At 35.8% G+C, this 18,012-nt stretch overlaps 1 protein-coding gene across 5 annotated transcripts in view; it reads left to right on the forward strand.

Annotated features, from left to right (window-relative positions):
* The first annotated feature begins 7,766 nt into the window (after positions 1-7,766).
* The window catches only part of LOC149808247 (girdin-like), a 192,340-nt gene continuing 182,094 nt past the window's right edge, over positions 7,767-18,012 (forward strand). For all 5 annotated transcript variants that reach the window (XM_089975398.1, XM_089975403.1, XM_089975410.1 and 2 more), the window contains exons 1-2: positions 7,767-8,136; positions 8,698-8,786. In XM_089975398.1, coding sequence (XP_089831524.1) covers positions 8,089-8,136; positions 8,698-8,786 — 137 coding nt within the window. In that variant the 5' untranslated portion in view covers positions 7,767-8,088. The remainder of the gene's footprint in view (positions 8,137-8,697; positions 8,787-18,012) is intronic.

Consider the following 18,012-nt stretch of genomic DNA (forward strand, 5'->3'; position numbering starts at 1 on the left):
TGGCGATTGCATGATTTGTAACGTACGTAAATCGTACAAGGGGAACATGTTCAGAATGGCTCCTTTGGCACTGATAAATATAACTGGTGATGGAACATGCTAATTGAGATTTTTTTAAATATTGCAGAATCAACATGGGGGGGGGGGGGAAAGCTTCCTAACCACGCAAATTGTAGCCTCTTTGTTAATTTGTAGAAGGGGATTGAATGTTGTCAATAATTTCCATTGTTGCTGACAGAAATGACCGTCTGGCCATGGTAGTTTTGTACCTGCAGGAATTACAAGGATTTGTTTGCCTTTTCTGCTTTACCACATTTTAGAGATCACACTGTTAATGCCTTCCCGATTTATGTGAAAATGTGTTATGACTTGATGGTTTTGAAGTAACCGAAAAAGCAAAACCAAGAAGTTTAGTAAAAATGTAACGATGTCCCAAGGATACAAAGTGAAAATTTAAAAGGAACTTAGTAGTGTACATGAAATGATAATAAAGTTCTGTCACAAGTCCAAAAGTATAGGAGTGTTCTGAATGAATTCCAGGTGCTGTATATGCTGATATAATAATAATAATAGAGGTCTTTGTATAGTGGCTAATCTTTAAAAGCTCTAAGCGCTTTACAACATTAGACAACACCTATAACATAAAAAACATAATGATTAGAAACACAAACACCATAAAATAGAAAACATAAACATGCTGAAAATATTTAAGGTAGGAAACGGTTTGTTCTTGCAGTTGAAATAAGAGCACTCTTGAATGGGATCACTGTCTTTGTGTCTAAGTTCAGTGGGCAATTCTTTCCACATTGCTGGGCCCTGGTATGTAAAAGAAAGCTGTCCATATGGCTTTGTTTTCATAGTAGGAATAATGAGTATACGATTGTCAGAAGAGGAGCGTAAGTATCCTGCTGGTGTGTACACATGGGTGAGGTCGGAAAGGTATATTGGACTGGAGTCCATCAGTGAAACGTAGCACAGAGAACAAATTTTGTGTTTGATTCTGGATCGAATGGATAGCCAGTGTAGGGTACAGAGCAGCAGGGAGGTGTGCTCTGATTGTGGTACTCTAAGTATGATCTGAGCAGCTGTGTTTTGAAATTTCTGTAATAGATATTGAGATGAAACGGACAGAATTGAGTTACAATAGTCCATTCTTGAAAGTACTAATGAAAACTCAGTTGTTTTAGTGGCATTAACTGAAAGATATTTGCGAATGGAGCTGATGCGTCTCAGCTCAAGATATGCAGCCTTGCACGTGTTCATGACATGTTGTCGCAGTGTGAGAGTTCTGTCCAGACTAACACCTAGGTTTCTTACTGATTGTGTGAATTTAATGTTGGTGTTACTGATATTTATTGTTTGAGGTAAAGGATGTGACTGAGAAAGTCTGTGTTGTGATCAGAATGGCCTCAGTTTTATCATCATTCATCTGCAGCTTGTTACATGTCATCCATGATTTCACATCAGAAATGCACCTCTCTACACCTTGGATGGTAGCATCAACTTCAGTTGGGTGGCTAGATTTGTATATTTGGGTGTCATCAGCGTACAAATTGGTGAGACACTGGATGATGATCTATGACACTTGAGAGTGGCTTGGTGTATAGAATGAAGAGAACATGTCCAAGAACAGACCCATGTGGAACACCACAACATAGATCAACTGGGTTAGAGTGTATTCCATTTGCATACACAATTTGTATCCTGTTCACCAAGTAGGACTTGAACTACAGTAAGGCTGTATCATGAATGCCAAATACATGCTGGAGAGGAAGTAATATATCATGGTCTATTGTGTCAAATGCTGCAGACAAATCAAGGAGGGTGAGGACTGTAATCTTTATGCTATCCAAAGCAGAGAGAAAGTTATTAACTACTTTTAGAAGAGTAGTTTCAGTACTGTGGTAAGGGTGATATGCAGATTGTACATTGCTAAAAAGACTAAATTCGGATGAGATACAAGCTGGGATAGAACGACCTTTTCTAAGATTTTTTATATGAATGGGAGATTAGAAACTGGGCGGTAGTTCTTTAAATCGTTATGGTCTAGTGTTGGTTTCTTCAGCAGAGGCTTTACAATGGCAGTTTTGAAAAATGATGGAAATTCCCCGGATGAGAGAGAGGTATTAATAATATCGGTTAGTGAAGGCAATACTGGATCTAAGTACTCCAGCAGCAGTGATGTTGGAATTGGATCAAGTTCACATGAATTTGGTGCACTCTTCATCAGGATTTTACGTACGAAATCCATAGAGACAGGTTCAAATGCTGCTAATGGTTGCCGCTGAAATTCTGTATCCCAACTGTATGGTGACGAATCAATTTAAATTGTGGTGTCAAGCTTATCTCTAATGGTTTGTACTTTGTCACGGAAGAAATCTGCAAATTTGTCCAGAAGGTCGACTGGAGATAAGTTAGCTGGAAGTGTTGTACATTAGTTCCTTGACATTAGCTTGTTAGTAATCTCGAGGAGCTCTTCGCAGCTGGAACTTTCCATGATCTTAGTAGTGTAGTGAGCTGATTTCGCTGCATGGACTATATTTGACATTTTTCTTAGTGGCTTCATAGATTTGCTTATGAATAGTGAGTGGTGGAAAACCAAAGCCTTTCAGCTTTATGGCGGTCTCTTTTAGCAGTGCGAAGCTGGTCCCTAACACTGCTATACCATGAACACTTGAATTGATACTCTGCATTTGGTAGCTGGGGCATGTTTGTCGAGCAATGAACGTAGGCAGTTATCGAGTTGTTCTGCTGTTGTAGGTAATCAAGTTGTTAGGTTTGCTTAGATGTCGTGCATTAGTTTGGTTCTATTTATCATAACGGAGGTTTCTCTTAGTAGCAGATAAAGGTGGAGGGTTAGGGACTGATACGTCAAGATGGCATATAATGCAGAGGTTGTCTGTTGTAAGTTCATGGGATACCAGGGGGGACCGTATAATGTTATCATCAGGTCTATGAAGAATCCAGTCTAAAATGTGACCATGTTTATGGGTGGGTTGGTTAACTGACTGTTTGAGGTTGAAAACATTAATGGAATATAGGAGTTTTTATGTGTTTGGGTTTCCGAAACAGTCAAAGTGAAATTGAAATCTCCAAGAATAATCAGGTTGCCACCTATCGAATTTCCATACTCCAGGAGATTCGGAAACTGCTCCAAAAAGAGATTAAGTCAGCTTGTTTTTTTTGCTAGGAGGATGGCGGTATAGGCAGACAAAATAGACTGACCTTTGCTCCAGTGAGAGTGTGGTTTGGACTAGTTCAAACGATGTGTGGTCGAAATTAAATGTTGTGGTATACCAATAGTCTTAGTTTATCAAAAGAATAACATCTAAGTTGAATTAGTTCATAATGTGTTGAAGTCCAAAATGTTGATGAGCACTTGAAAAAATTCTGAAAAGGACTAAAGGTGATTCCACAAAGATTGATATTACAATGGGAATGAATAATTTTGATTATCAAAGCCTTTTAAAAACCCTCAAGACAATTAAAGGTCAAAAAGACCACTTCAACACGTTTGCAAATATTTTTGAGTAGAGCCCACTGCCATGGACATACGTTAGCTATCAAAACTTTTGTTTAAAACTGATCGCTTAAACTACAACCTACATTGCAATTATGGATACAGATCTAACAATATAAAAACACTTAACACCTCACCTCATGTAGATAAAGATACAATAAAGCTTTCTAATACATATTAGTCGAACATGTATATGATATATAGTAATTGCATAGAAAGATGTGAATGACATAAAATATAAATAAAGCAATGTAGTTATTCTATATGAAAATGCATGTGCAATAGACTTTTCCTTTAATATGCCTAATGTTAACGTATTGCTGAAATGTCAAACTCGAACAATCTCGGATTTTTGTTTTGTTAAATGATTGGTTTCTGATCGTTGAATAATTGGAGAAGAAGCTGAACAAATATTTAGTCCACACAGAAGTGAATAACTGTTGAACCTTCAGGACACTAAATGGATACCTTGTCAAAATTACAATTGACATTTTTTTTCTTTCTAAAAGAAGACCTTTTGTTAATATTGACGCTGCATGAGCAACAATGTCTATATGAAGTAGCACAAAGTAAATTTAGACAGTGTGTGACACTGGCAGAAATGGAACCATAAGGCTATGGTTCTCTCATTTATGGCTTTTCTGTATGACTTCTTTCAGGTATTTAATGTCAAGTGGTATGAAAAGAAAGGACAAAATAATAATACAGTACTATTAAATGGAAATAAGGCAAATCACACCTGTACTGTGTACTGAAATAGTACAAAATTAGCTGCACAGATTACCAATGAACGCACAGTATAAAATAAAAATACAAAGGGCACAGTTTCTGTAAATATGAGACCTTGCTAAAAATCTGATGTTATTAAGTCCCCACTTTACATAATAAACAAATATAACCGTTCCTATGTTTGTGCCATCCTCTAAACTTCTAATGGTCCCACGTCTTTTGAGGTTATAGATGTTTAGGGAAGTAACTCTTGCAATACTCTAAAATCTTGCAGAGAAATACCTATTTTAAAGTCATTTACCAATCTCTGCCATAATCACTAAATAGGTGAAACCCCACCCCACCCCTGGAACTTGTGAAATTTGGTCATTTGTGACAAATATAGATTTCAAACAGTGGCATACTAATGGTAAGTGTCGCCTGGGGCGACAATAATGGCCCAGTGGGGTTTTGGAGCCCCAAGTCCTCTGGCACCCGAGGCAACTGCATCTTCAGCACCACTGTTAGTATGGTACTGATTTCAAATGAAAATTTCTGTTGAAATTAGTAAACCAAAATAAATTTTAGAAATTGCAGTCTTTTTTGTGGTATGTGTGAACATAGTTTTCTTGTATGCTTGTATCTGCCAAGTTGGTTGATATATTGTTCATGTATGCCACATATTTCTACATAGAAATTTAGTGGGTTTGTTCATATAACTAAGTGATAAATTCAACATCGCTTAGTGAAAGAGTTCTTATGCACTTGAGTGTCTTTAAAATGTTTCATCTTTCTGACACCACTCCGGTGGCCTTGTGGTTAGAGCGTCCGCTTTGGATGCATGAGGTTGTGTGACTGGGTGGGACATCATGCTACATGTCTGCGGCATGCTGCCTCAGTGCTAGACATCACTATAAACTATCACACTGTAGACGTTGTAGCGATATGACTGCAAAATTCTTAAAGCTACTATAAAAATACAAATCACACACACACACTCATCTTTCTGATACAGCTATTGGTATTGTTACATGAATATATTTCCGTTATTGCTAAACCTTGTGACCACCATATATCAGGAACCATTCAACATAGCACGATGCAATATGGTTGGCGCAAACATTGTCTTACAGACCCAGATGTGCTTTTTGGGGGCTTTGCTTTGTTAACTGTTTGACATAGTGTTATAGCCCTTGATAATAAACTTAATATCTTCACAAATATGTTTGTTGTTGTAACTAGCATAGCTCTGTAACACAAAGATTGGATGCAAGTTGGATATGTCTATTAGACGTAGATTTGCCTTTTAAATGTTTTCGTCTTTTTAGGTCCAGTTTTGAAAGGGATATTACAGTATAAAAAGATCATTATAACCAACATAGCACAGGAAACATTTGACATATGATGAAATTCAGTGTGTACATTAACTCACTGATCTAGATGTGTCTTTATGAGTCTTGTCTCGTCAGCTTCACGTGATGATGCTTGTAACATGCAAAGCTCAAGACCATTCAGCATATGCTGATGTAATTTGGTTTCAACATTGTCCATTAAACTTAATTTACCTTGTTTCATTTTGCTAAGAAGAGCCACAGATCTCTGGTTGTTCGTTGTGAAGTTTTTGTTTCTGCAACATAACTTCACCGAAATTTGTTTTTAAACAGACTTAGGTTGATGAGACCATAAGTGAGTTTGGTTTTCAGAATTCTATGACATGAGTTAATGGATCCTATTGCCCATTCTCCTGGCTTTGGTTTCTGCTTCTAAGCATTGTTAGATTTGATATGCATGCAGCTTTATATTGACCAGATCATCAGCGAGTTTTGTTTTAATTTGTTCCACACCATGATTTTGATGAATTATGTGCCCAGATTGCTGTTTTCTGAACTCTTATGACTTGTGTAGCAAAACTTGACTACAGAATATTTATGTCAGTGTAAGTTATTTTGGCATGTAATTTATTTTCTTTTCCTTAGTGTTATATTAATGATACATTGAATTAACTGGATTTCCAGGATTCCTCACCATCATTTAGATGAATTATGGTTTCTGAATTGCCATCTTATCCAAATTTTGCTTATCAAACAGAACTTGTATGTAAGATCCGGCTGAGGAAATTATAAAGGAGATGCACTTTGTGATACCTACATCATTACTAGCGAATGTATTTTGAAATGTCGTGATCCATGAAAGGGAGAAGATCCATTATTAATTTCTTTTTTATGCTTTTAATGTTTTTGAGTAAAGTGCAAAATAACTCATATTCTGTGAAATTTATTTTTTCAAGATGTTGATGTGGTGTATCAATTCATCTACATATAAGATTTCAATGCATTTATCACTAACTGCATAATCATACTGCAAGTAATGCTGTTAGTTTTATTTTATAGGACAAGGATTGATTTACACAGAAGATCTTCACACACTTTATTAAAAGATGACTATTTGCATTAAGTTTAAAATGTATTTTTATGTAAATGCTTTGATTCCTCACATGATGATGATGAACTTTTTAGTAGCTAACTAATAATGGAGGTTACAGAATATTAATATCGTACCCATTGCCTGGCAGAATTAATTAATTGATTCGCACAACACTTGGACTCGGATTTAAACATGTAATTAAATACTATATACTGTACTGTACGATACCATACCAATACCATACCATATAATCTTGTAATTACTGTGATCTTCAGTAAAAATAAAAATAAAAATAAATAATTGCCGTGAAGTACATGAATTAACCTAGTATAGGCATTGCCTCATAAAAACGAGGCTGTTAACAGTTCTATGTAAAAAAAAATTTGTTAGCTTTTTAAGTTTCAGTTTATAAAGATTCAACGTGGTTTATTTGGGTATTTCATTAGAGATGAACACATTTCTAAAATTAGACCACGTTTTTAAACAAGTTTCTATACATAATGTCGCATTTAACTCAGAATTTTAAAACACACAGTATATATAAAGTAAAAAAAATAAACCAAAGATGCCTAAGATTGCGGTGTGTCGTATTATGAGGAAATAGGCCGTGTACAATTCAACAGAGTATAAAACACAATTTTGACACATTGGAGAAATAATAGGTTGAGTAATACACTCGAGTTTGTTTTGCAAGATAAGAACAATATTTTCTTAATGAAAAAAAAAGGTATTTTAATGTTGGAGAAACCCACACATAACGAGCCATCAAGTACCTACAATCAATAGTGATGACAACGGTGATGCTACTCGTTTTGGTGGTAAAAGTTTGACGCATGTGAGGGTTATTTTCTCTTAGCGTCGTTGGTATCCACCTTCAGAGGGCGCTACAAATGTTTCACTCAAAGCGCACCTGATTTAGAAAATAGTTCTCTATTTATATAATACAAGCAATACATATATTGTACGTGGTTTCCAATTGTATATTGCATCCTAAGAGGACGTTTAACTTTTTTACTAAAAAATATCGGATTTATATAATATAATATTAAGAAACGGCTTCCCAATTACAGAGACCACTTGCGTAGTAATATCGGAGGTCAAAAGGTGTCCCATTGTTGCAAGTCAAAGTTTACACCTGAGTGAACTTGTCGAGAATGGTGATAATCAATTCTTTGTGGAATGGAATATGAGAATGGAATGCAAAACTTAAAACGGTTTCCTGAATGTGATTCAATAACTGGACTGATGGTTTGTAAAGGAGGAAGATGACAACGTGAAGTACAGGAGTAGAGGGCTTAAATGACCCGCGTTCAGGGCATTTCAGGTGCATGCAGTTCTTGAATAACATTGGGCCTTGCAAATTTTAAGTGCTTGTGGGAATTTGTAACTTCAAAATTAATTCTGTATTCAGTTTGGATTTTAATAGTGGAGTGGACATGGCTGACAACGAGCCAAATTTTATGGAAAGTCCTTTGTTTATTTGGGTAAGTCTATAACACTTTGTAGCCCATATTTATTCATAATGACAAGACTCATGCGATGCAACGTGCAGTGGTTGTGTTAAATGGTGACCGACATGCGAAGTTTAGAAACGCTCATAGAATGAGTTAGCTTCGTTGTTCACGAGAGAGTGTTTATTTCTTATTGAATCATTTATTTACTATTGTAAAGGTTTTTAAAATGTCTGTGTTGGGTTATGCAAGGTTTCAGAGAATGGTTCATGTTCGTTTCAGTTAGACTTCATTCTTGCTCGTTTTCTGTCACTGTCTCCCAGAAAATTGATACAAGAAACTAATCTCCTCGTAGTCATTAATTAATTTTTAAAATAAAACGTTAATTTTTTGTTTCTTCACTGTCAGTTGTATTTAGTGATAAGTTCGGAAAATATTCCCAACATTATAAAAGCTGTAGGCTTAAGTAAACATTTGAAAACTTTTTTATTGGTTTTGGACTTTTGTAATGTCCTTACAGACTTGCTATAATACTGGACTTTTTTTGGTCAGTGTTTGATTTATGTTGAGTTTGTATCTTCTATATATTTTCAGATTGATTCATTCCGACAGGAAGGGGCACCAGCTTTACAATATAGGGATATATATGATGGGGTCTTTCTCAGCGATGTCATGCAACAAATGTAAGAAAGATATCGAGATCCAGAGCTAACAATAATCAGTTGTTGTAACAGTAGTCAGTTGTTGTCATCATTTTGCCATGTCAACCTTAGTTAGACTTGTGTGTAATGACCAATTAGAGTAGGATATATAATGGTCTTTATTCTTGAGTCAACTGTGATGTCACAGTGCTCAGTGAATCCAATAGTTTAGGCCCCTCGAATTTTAGATCAGGCCCTTTTGTATTCTAAATGAAGTACCCATCAAGCTAGCTATGATGTTGTAGCCTCAGCTTGATTTGTTGTGGTTGAGAGGTGGGAGTAGGGGTACTAATATTAGTACTACTATCAGGCTTGTTGAAAGAAATCAAAATTTTCCTGCACTGATGAATTGCGAAATTTTATTTTCAAGTTCTTGTGAAACTAGTTAATTATTAATATTTACGTGTATGTTTGAACATGCACTTTAATTTAATATATGATTTTATTTATTCCTTTTCATGTCTAAAGTAATGCAATTATAGCAATCCATGACAGTAAAAAAAAAATTATTGGGTGCTTTTGAACAAATGGAATTGGAGTCAGGGCTTGTGATTTTATTTTTAATTCACCAGCCCTGGGTCTGTGTCTGAAAAATATGTTTGTTGAGCACTGTGTCAGGTACCATAGCTCATTGTTTATTAAATAGACAAATGATTCGTTCAAAAGGCAAAAGTATTGGCCTTATTCATTCAGCTATCCCATCTTTCAGCAACATAATTGTGCTTGTTGGTTTAAACAGTCCTTATCCAGACATATGAAAGATAAAATACACAATTTGTTCTGAAACTTGATAATTCCGCTTTAACAGATCTAGTTGATAATATATGGATGTGCAGAATTGAGAAGAGGGATTGAATTTTTGTTAACATGTATGGTTAAATTGATTAATGTATAAAATAAGATGATATTGATTCATAGCTGTCTGTAGTGAGAGTTCATGCTTCCAATACCTTGTTTTTATCATTAAGATAGCATTTCTCATACAGTGTACAGCTGTCATCAGCATTTCAGAAATTAGACGATGACAAGGACTTTTATGTATATGGTATAACTGGAATAATTTTATTTTCTATACCTATTAATTTGTTTTATTTGCATGTAGAGTTGAAATTTCTCAATGATAAAAGTTCCTATACCCTGCTGTAAACAGCACCAATAAGTACAGTGCTTGAAATCCTTTTATGTTGTTTGGAACACTCCTATTTTATCATATATACCATATTTAGAGATACATGAAAGAATAATTCTTAGAAAGGCCAAACTGATGTATAAAGTAACCAGAAAAGCCAATCCTGTCTATCTAAGCAATATCTTTCCTCAAAGAGATGCTGATGGTACTCCAAATTTAAGGTCTGTTAAAAGTAAAAATTACATTATACCAAGACCAAAGAAAGAATTGTTTTAAAAAAAATGTTCAATATACTGGTCCACTGGTATGGAACAACATTCCCAGGGACATAAGGCAGTCTCCTACTGTTTCTTCTTTTCATAATCGATGTCTCAAATGGATACAGTCTTAAGACAATTGAACAGTTCTAGTGATAAAAACCAGGCTTGATATTTTGATTTTCAAAATCACTTAATTATTTAGTGTCAAGTCTGATTTTTCACATCATGTTGTATGTACAGTATATTATTGTACACAACAGATAGAAGGCATCAAGGTAGATTAGATCTGTATTTAATTGAGTTACCTTCTATAAATAAAGTCTTTATTATTATTATTATTATTATTAACTAACCAAATGGAAAGATTGAATTTCGCCAGTGCTGCATATTTACCATGACTTGAAAGGTGCACTGGTATATTTATTTGCCCTATCAGGTTACTGGATGATATTGTGGTATTGTAGATGCATGGAAGGGACTTTGGTATTGGACATATCAAGTAGTTTCTTTGAGAAATCCTGGTTTCCTTTTGAGGCTATTCTTTTTGCATTGTCATGGGGTGTGGGACAGGTGGCAGAGTGACCTGAAGTACTCACCTTTTCAGATCATTAACAAATTTCTGCTCTGTTCACATGCATTTGAGTCTTGGCATTGTTACAGCTGTACTGTTTGTAACCGAGTAACATAAAAAAGCAAAACCAACAAGTTTGGTCAATTCAACAAATAATTAATTTTCCCTAGAATACAGAGAAAAAAATTTGAAATGAACTTGCTGTAAAAATTCTATCACAAGTCCAAAATAATAGTGTTCTGATGTACCAATAACTTTGAATGTGTTGATGTGCCAATAGTCTTGATGTATCATAATGATATAATTCAGAATGTCGTTGAATGAGTTCACAAGAATCTCAAAGTAGTGTTTTGGTCCAAACAGTCAATGAAAACTTTGTAATTCCAATGAATAATTGAAATAAATGATTCCTCTCAAATTATAACTCGGATATCTTGCAAGGATTTAAAAACAAGCAGTCCAGGACTCCCATTTTGGTAAACATAGGAGTCCCTCCATCAAATGTTGCAGTCCCTTCCCAGAAAATCTGGAACTTTGCAGATCAGAAGAACTATTGGTTGCTATGGAGTTTAATTTCCACATTCTTTTATAAAACTGACATATAGCTCTTGTTTGTCCAACAGAGTTAGACCCAGTTTTGTCAATGCAAGGAAAGGTCTTATTTCAAACACTAAGCCAGGCATCACACATTTTCTTATACTTGGCTGCTGTCTCGTCCGAAATCTCAGTTCTAGCAACTTTAGCACTCTTCTGAATCTCATTATAATCTTCATCAATTTGCCTATTAACCTAATAATACTTGCTCAAATTTGCATATGGCATTGTGTCTAAGTCTTAACATGTCTTGCTTTCAAGGTCACGTGTACTACTTATTCAGCTGAACTCAGAAATGAACACAATAATGAAAGCTGAAGTTGTTTATTTGATGTACTCTTATAAATGACCACATTCTGGGTCTTTCTGCCTCTGAATTCAATCAATGTATATATCAGCACATTTCCCCACCAAGCAGCCAGTCAGAGTCATTGAACTTGCCACCCAGCTATTGCATCATGTTCTTTTGATGTACTCTTATAATGGCAACATGTATATCAGAGGATCTTTCAGCCACTGAATTCTATCATTGTATAAATATCAGCACAGCTAACTGATCAACACATTTTTCCATGCAGCAGGTGGCTGAAGCAAGACTGGCGAGTCTTTGAATTTTGCCGCCCACCAATTACATGTGTATGGAGGACTCCCACCTAAGTAATTACCTGCTTCACAGATAAAAAATTGCAGCCAAATATGCGTGATTAAGCATTTCCAAGACCTCTGTAACTGAACACAACTAAAAAGACTGATATTAAGATAGGAATGAATAATTATTTACTTCTGTTTCCGTATACAGACTCACACCTAACTTACGACAACATAATGCCCTGGACCTGGGTCATTTCCAGTGGAATATCCATCAAATTCATAAACAAGGTCAGGTCTGTTTATTTAAAGTTTAGAAAATAATCTGACAAACATCAAGTAGACCATGATTTTATCCAAGGGGAAAACCAGTGTCCTGAACTCAAATCCAGGTGAACATGCTGCTTACAAGTGATCATTAAGTTAAATTAATAATTTACAATCATGGACAAATATTAGCTTTGTAATATGTTGTTTACAAATGATCATTACAATCTACAATCATGGACAAAACTGAAAAACACTTATAGGTATTAATAACAACCATTCTTATTAAAATCAGATTTCCACTATCCTGAGTGAAGATCTGACAATGACCACTTAGAGTTCATGTTGTAGTGACCTTTGAGATAGCCAATGGAAATGCAGCTTTCAGAAATTTGAAAGTGAATCAGATCGATAGGCACACACTGATGCTCTTCATTTATACTTTTCAGTCTCCCAAAAGTGAAGATATAAGGCTTGATCTGATTGGCTGATAAAATTAGCAATTATGGTAATAACATATATCACCAGAACATGACCCCTAAGCATTTGCTGTCAGATCTTCACATTGGACAATGAAGATCTGATTTTAATTAGATTTACATAACAAAACAGTCAATGTGAGAAAGTTTGCACAAAGCTTCCCGTGGGTCAGCAGTTCTTTTCAGGGTTCCCCCTCCACCAAATATACTGGCTGCTGAAAACTGTTAAACCCCAAAAAACCAAATCAGTCCACGATAAAAGGCATGATTAAGAGTTCTTGAGCCAGTGAATAGACACCAACACTTCTGGTTGTAATGGCTTGATTAATTTCACACAAGTCTTACAGGTGGCATAAATGCAGTGCATATACTTCTACTTCTTGCCCCATAGTTAAACTGGTAGGATGATAAAGTGTTACTTGCTTCATTCAGTGATTTCTGTACACTTGTGATGCTGGAAGAACAGGACCTTCAGTGGGAGTCCTTTAGTGGGCATAAAATTGGGAGCTATAATCAATCTTACTGACTGTATTTATGTGGCAATATTTTTGTCACTCGGTATTTTGAAGAATATGACTTCAAAAATCAGCATTTACTAAGAATAGGACACAAGAAATCAGCATAATGTAAATTCTGAAAAGTGTTTTATGCCAGTAGAGTGTTAATCCCTTCTTATTTGCAACAGTACACAATCATTGTGTTATCATATTTGCTGACCTGTCCATTCATGCCATGGTTTGTGTCTAATTCTACATGCTACATTTTTCATGTTTTTTATTATTGATTTTTGGATCAAAATTTGCAAGTTATGGGATGAAATAGAACTGTATGTGAAAAGGTTGAATAGGTTAATTTGTGTTCTATGCCCAGAGCTTGAAGTTAATGTTTTTTTTACCCATTCACAGGATCACCATAATGATTTTACTGATTGTGCATAAATTTTACTGACCCATGCATCTCATATTTCTTTGAATACTCAATGCAGAAAGTGATCACAACATCAGTTCTTTTTTGAATAATTTCAGCCATTAATATTCATTTTCACAAGATTTCTCTTTCTTATTTTCTTTATTGTTATGATTAAGCTCTTTCTTATCTCAGTCTAGTTTCGACATTTGATTGGCATCTGCACACCTTGCAATAACGGGTACATCTTCCTGAATGCCACCTCACAGTATATAATGATAAAACCACTTATTCTGTATAATTCTGTACTATTCATTGAGTTGCCCAATGCAACCTTTTGTGACTGTACAAGTTTTTGCACTAGCTGGATATTCTATACCATTTTGTATCATCTGTATTTAGATTCGGCCAGGGTACTAATTTGCTTGGGTATGGTCTTTTGACAGTTGGATAGGTACCCCGAGTGGCTGAGTGGTCTAAAGCGCTCACCATGTCGTCTCATCTCTGTCTGCATGGGTTCAAGTCTCAGGTTTGGCCAATGTGGGTATGTGATAAAGCTTGCCAGTAGCTTCTTGTGGGTCGGTGGTTCTTTCTAGGGTTTTTCCTCCACCATTTATACTGGCTGCCATGTATAGCTTATCTTATGCTGAAAAATGGCGTTAAACCCTGCTACAACAATAATGACACTCGGATTTACTTACTTATTTTCTGGACGCATGGAATAACACACATATCCCTTTTCTGTGGCAGATGTTCATGTTGCTTTATATGATGTGGGGACTACCCACTTCAGTCAAAGTTTATTTTCACATCTCTACTGCTTAAGATTTTCTGTTAATTCAGTGTTTGATGTATGGTTTGATTTTTGCTTCAGATGTGGCGTCATAAGAAAAATAAGACGTTTTTGAGAATTTGTTGTAGTACACATTACACAACACTACTCTTCAGGTTTATATATACAGATGTTGCTGTCTAAAATGTTCTTTAAACTACCTTTTACAGAAACACCATTTCAAGTGTGCATGTCCAGGCATTGCATCTGGCTGAATTGTCAGTATTTTCATCATGTATATACAAGTAGCAGTAAGAAATAGTAAATGGGGACTCTCTTGAAATAAATAATTGAAAGACTAATAAGATTTTTCAAGGTCATAAGATGTCTATAGAGTTCACTGGCCTCTTTTGATGCTTGCAAACCATAAAGCACAGACTGATTATGTGAGATTAGTGATCATGAAAATTGATACCTAAAGTAAAAGAATTTCATACAAGACATGACTAGGTTGTTGTTTTCTTTTTACATTTGTGAGAATGACAAATTTTACTATTCATTCTTTCATTTGGTCAGAGAAAAGTACTGTGATGGATTTATTTTACATTCAGTCAAGGTACTTGTAATTACAAGAGTGATTTTTTATTTACCAACAGAATATCATTGTTAACTTGTGTTTAGGGAGAAAATATTTTAACATCCACTATGTAGTCCTTTAAATTCATGAAAATTAGTTTCTTTGACTGGAATTTTACAAAAATCAGAAAATCTATGGGGATAAAAACTAAAAGCAATGTGGCAGTTGTGTTTCAGTATGTTAGCGTTTAATTGTTGCCCTAATCAGTACCTGTCGCTTGACGGTACAAGTTTGAAGAATTCAACTGTAGATAACAACACAGTATTGTGCATACAGTAAAGGTGTGTCTTTCTTATTTTTGTGGGAGAATTTGATCCAGTTTGGTGTTTTACAACACAGCAATGCAAGTACAGTATTAGTGTCATGGCAACATTGGTTTAATATGCAATGCCCAAGGACACACCACCTTAGTTGACCTCGACACTGGTCTGTTAATAGGTCCCAATTCAGGCACACTAACCACTGTTAGATCACAGCAGATATTAGTTATTTTTCTTTGTAGTGAAAAATTGCCTTAAAATAATTGCAACTTTTTTGGGGTAATAGAAGTTGCATAACCTTTTCTCAGAATGAAAATGGTTGATACATGACAATTATGTGAGGAGTCCTGTATTTCTCTGCAGCCATTGTCATCGCTGAATATTTCAGTTCAAGACAGAAAATATCTGCATTGTTTTAGCTGTTTTCGAAACTCAAGTACCGGTATTTCCTCAGTTGTCAAATTTATATCAATTCCCTTGTTTCATAAGGTCTTTGACAAGTCATGAGTCAGCTATATTGATTGTGTATTGGAATGGAGCTGTTACAGTGTTTATCAACTGATGCTGCTGTGAATATGGTATGCAATGTGGCAACATGACATTGTTTCATAAGACTATTCAATGATATTGTTAGTAAATACAGATTTTTTTTCTTGCATATATTCTCCATTCATTCCTTACGTCTACATGTAACCTGGATTTTTGTTTGTTTTTTGGTTGTAGTTTAGGATTTTGGGAGTTGGAATAATTTTGTTGCATGAAAGGAATCAAACCAAGCCCCTGGTCATAGTAAGCCATTTCTTGCCTCAGTTTAGGATTGGTTGGTGTAAAGGTAATTTATACATTTAGATAATTTGAGGACTTCTAGATTTTCATCACAGGGCATAAAATTTTATCCAACGGGGCGGGAAGTGTAGTTGTTGTTATGTGCTTAATGCCATTTTCAGCACGTTGTATGCTATACATGGCAGCTAGTATATCTGTTGGAGGAAGAACCCAAGAATAACTACTGACCCAGGGGAAGCTAGTGGCAAGCTTTCTCACATATCTATGTTGGTTGAGCTTGGGACTCGAACCCACGAGGACAGAGGTGAGATGTCAGTGAACTGTTAAAGCAAGCACATTAGACCTCTTGGCCACCAATGCCAATGGCCCCTGGGTGGAGAGTGGGGTTGTGATATAGGGGGATGGAACCAGAGTGAATATTTGGTTTTAGAGGTTTGACTTGTGAAACAGTGAATCAGTAATTAAGTGGAAAGCACAGAGATGTCCATTCTGGGTAACATGAACTGTCATCTAAAGGGCATCCATGTTCAGGTTTTATATGTGTAGTTTACAGGGCTGTGTAATGGGTTTCTTTTGTAGTTTTGCTCACATATTCAAGAATTGGAATCAAATATTTGCATTCATAATTGACTGTGCATGGTCAAGCCTGGTATGTAAGTTGACCATATTTGTCATTGTATCATACACATGCAGATCAGGGTCATCATTATTCATCAGGTATGAAAAGTTGATTGTATATTGTAGACCCAGATCTGTATATAATGTAATGTCATTGTCAGCACTCTTATCAGATATGAAGATTACACTATATTAGGAATCACGAGATGGGTACCCGACTGGGTTTTGCCTTACCGGAAATATACCCTACCCAATCTCAGTCATTGCCCTTCATCTGAAATGGTACTGCTCCGGTGGCCTAGTGGTTAGAGTGCCCGTATTGGATGCGGGAGGTCATGGGTTTCAATCCCCAGCCAAGTCGTACCAAAGACCTATAAAAATGGTACTAAAAGTTGCTTCGCTTGGCGCTCAGCATTAAGAGGTCAGTGTTGGGACTGGTCGGCCTGGTGTCAGGATAATGTGACTGGGTGGGACATCATGCTACATGTCTGCAGCATGATGCCCCAGTGCTTGACATCACTATAATTTTTCACACTGCAGACATCGTAGTGATATGACTGAAAAATTGTTAAAGCTAAAGCTAAGTTAAAAATCCAACTCACACATGCACTCATCTGATATGTAATATTAATGCAGATTTATCAACAAATGTTCAGATTTCAGTCCCAAATCATTCAGTGAATATTTGAATGGAAAAATGTGATATAATATATACTCACTTATAAGACAAGTCCTACTGCAAACTGTATAGACCTAGATATACTGCCACATAATGCTTGGCAGATCTGGGTCTGCGCAGGTTGTTAAGTGCAATCAGTAGAACAAACAATATATACCTTGATCTGCATGTTCATTATGCTACGGCAGATCAGGATCTTTGTTGTTTTCCCATTTGACTTTACTTACGAATGAGTACACAATTTTGTATTACTCCCCACATGGGACAGGATGAGTGAGACAGTAACATGCATTGTGTTTGCTTATCTATAACAAGGATATAGTAGACCTAGATCATATGTTGCATATTGTGCCAGAAAACTAGGGTCTACCCAGTATGTTCAACTTTTTCTTATGAGTCCTGACATGAAAAATCCCTTGGATGAAAGAAAAATAAAATGTACCAAGCAATACCATTCAGTTAGACGGCACCATATATCCACTATCGTGCTGATGTGCTGTAATGCAGCTACATGTGTATGTCATCAGGGTCATATTTGTAACAGATCATGGTACATCTAAATTGCCTGCCAATAGGTTTTGATAAATATTGCCTGATATAATTTGTGTAAGGTGGTTATAAACTGACTCATCTATACAAGAGAGCAAACTGTCACAACAAGG

This window comes from Sinohyriopsis cumingii, chromosome 1 (assembly GCF_028554795.1).
Source record: "Sinohyriopsis cumingii isolate HCF-2022 chromosome 1, ASM2855479v2, whole genome shotgun sequence".
NCBI lineage: Eukaryota > Metazoa > Mollusca > Bivalvia > Unionida > Unionidae > Sinohyriopsis > Sinohyriopsis cumingii.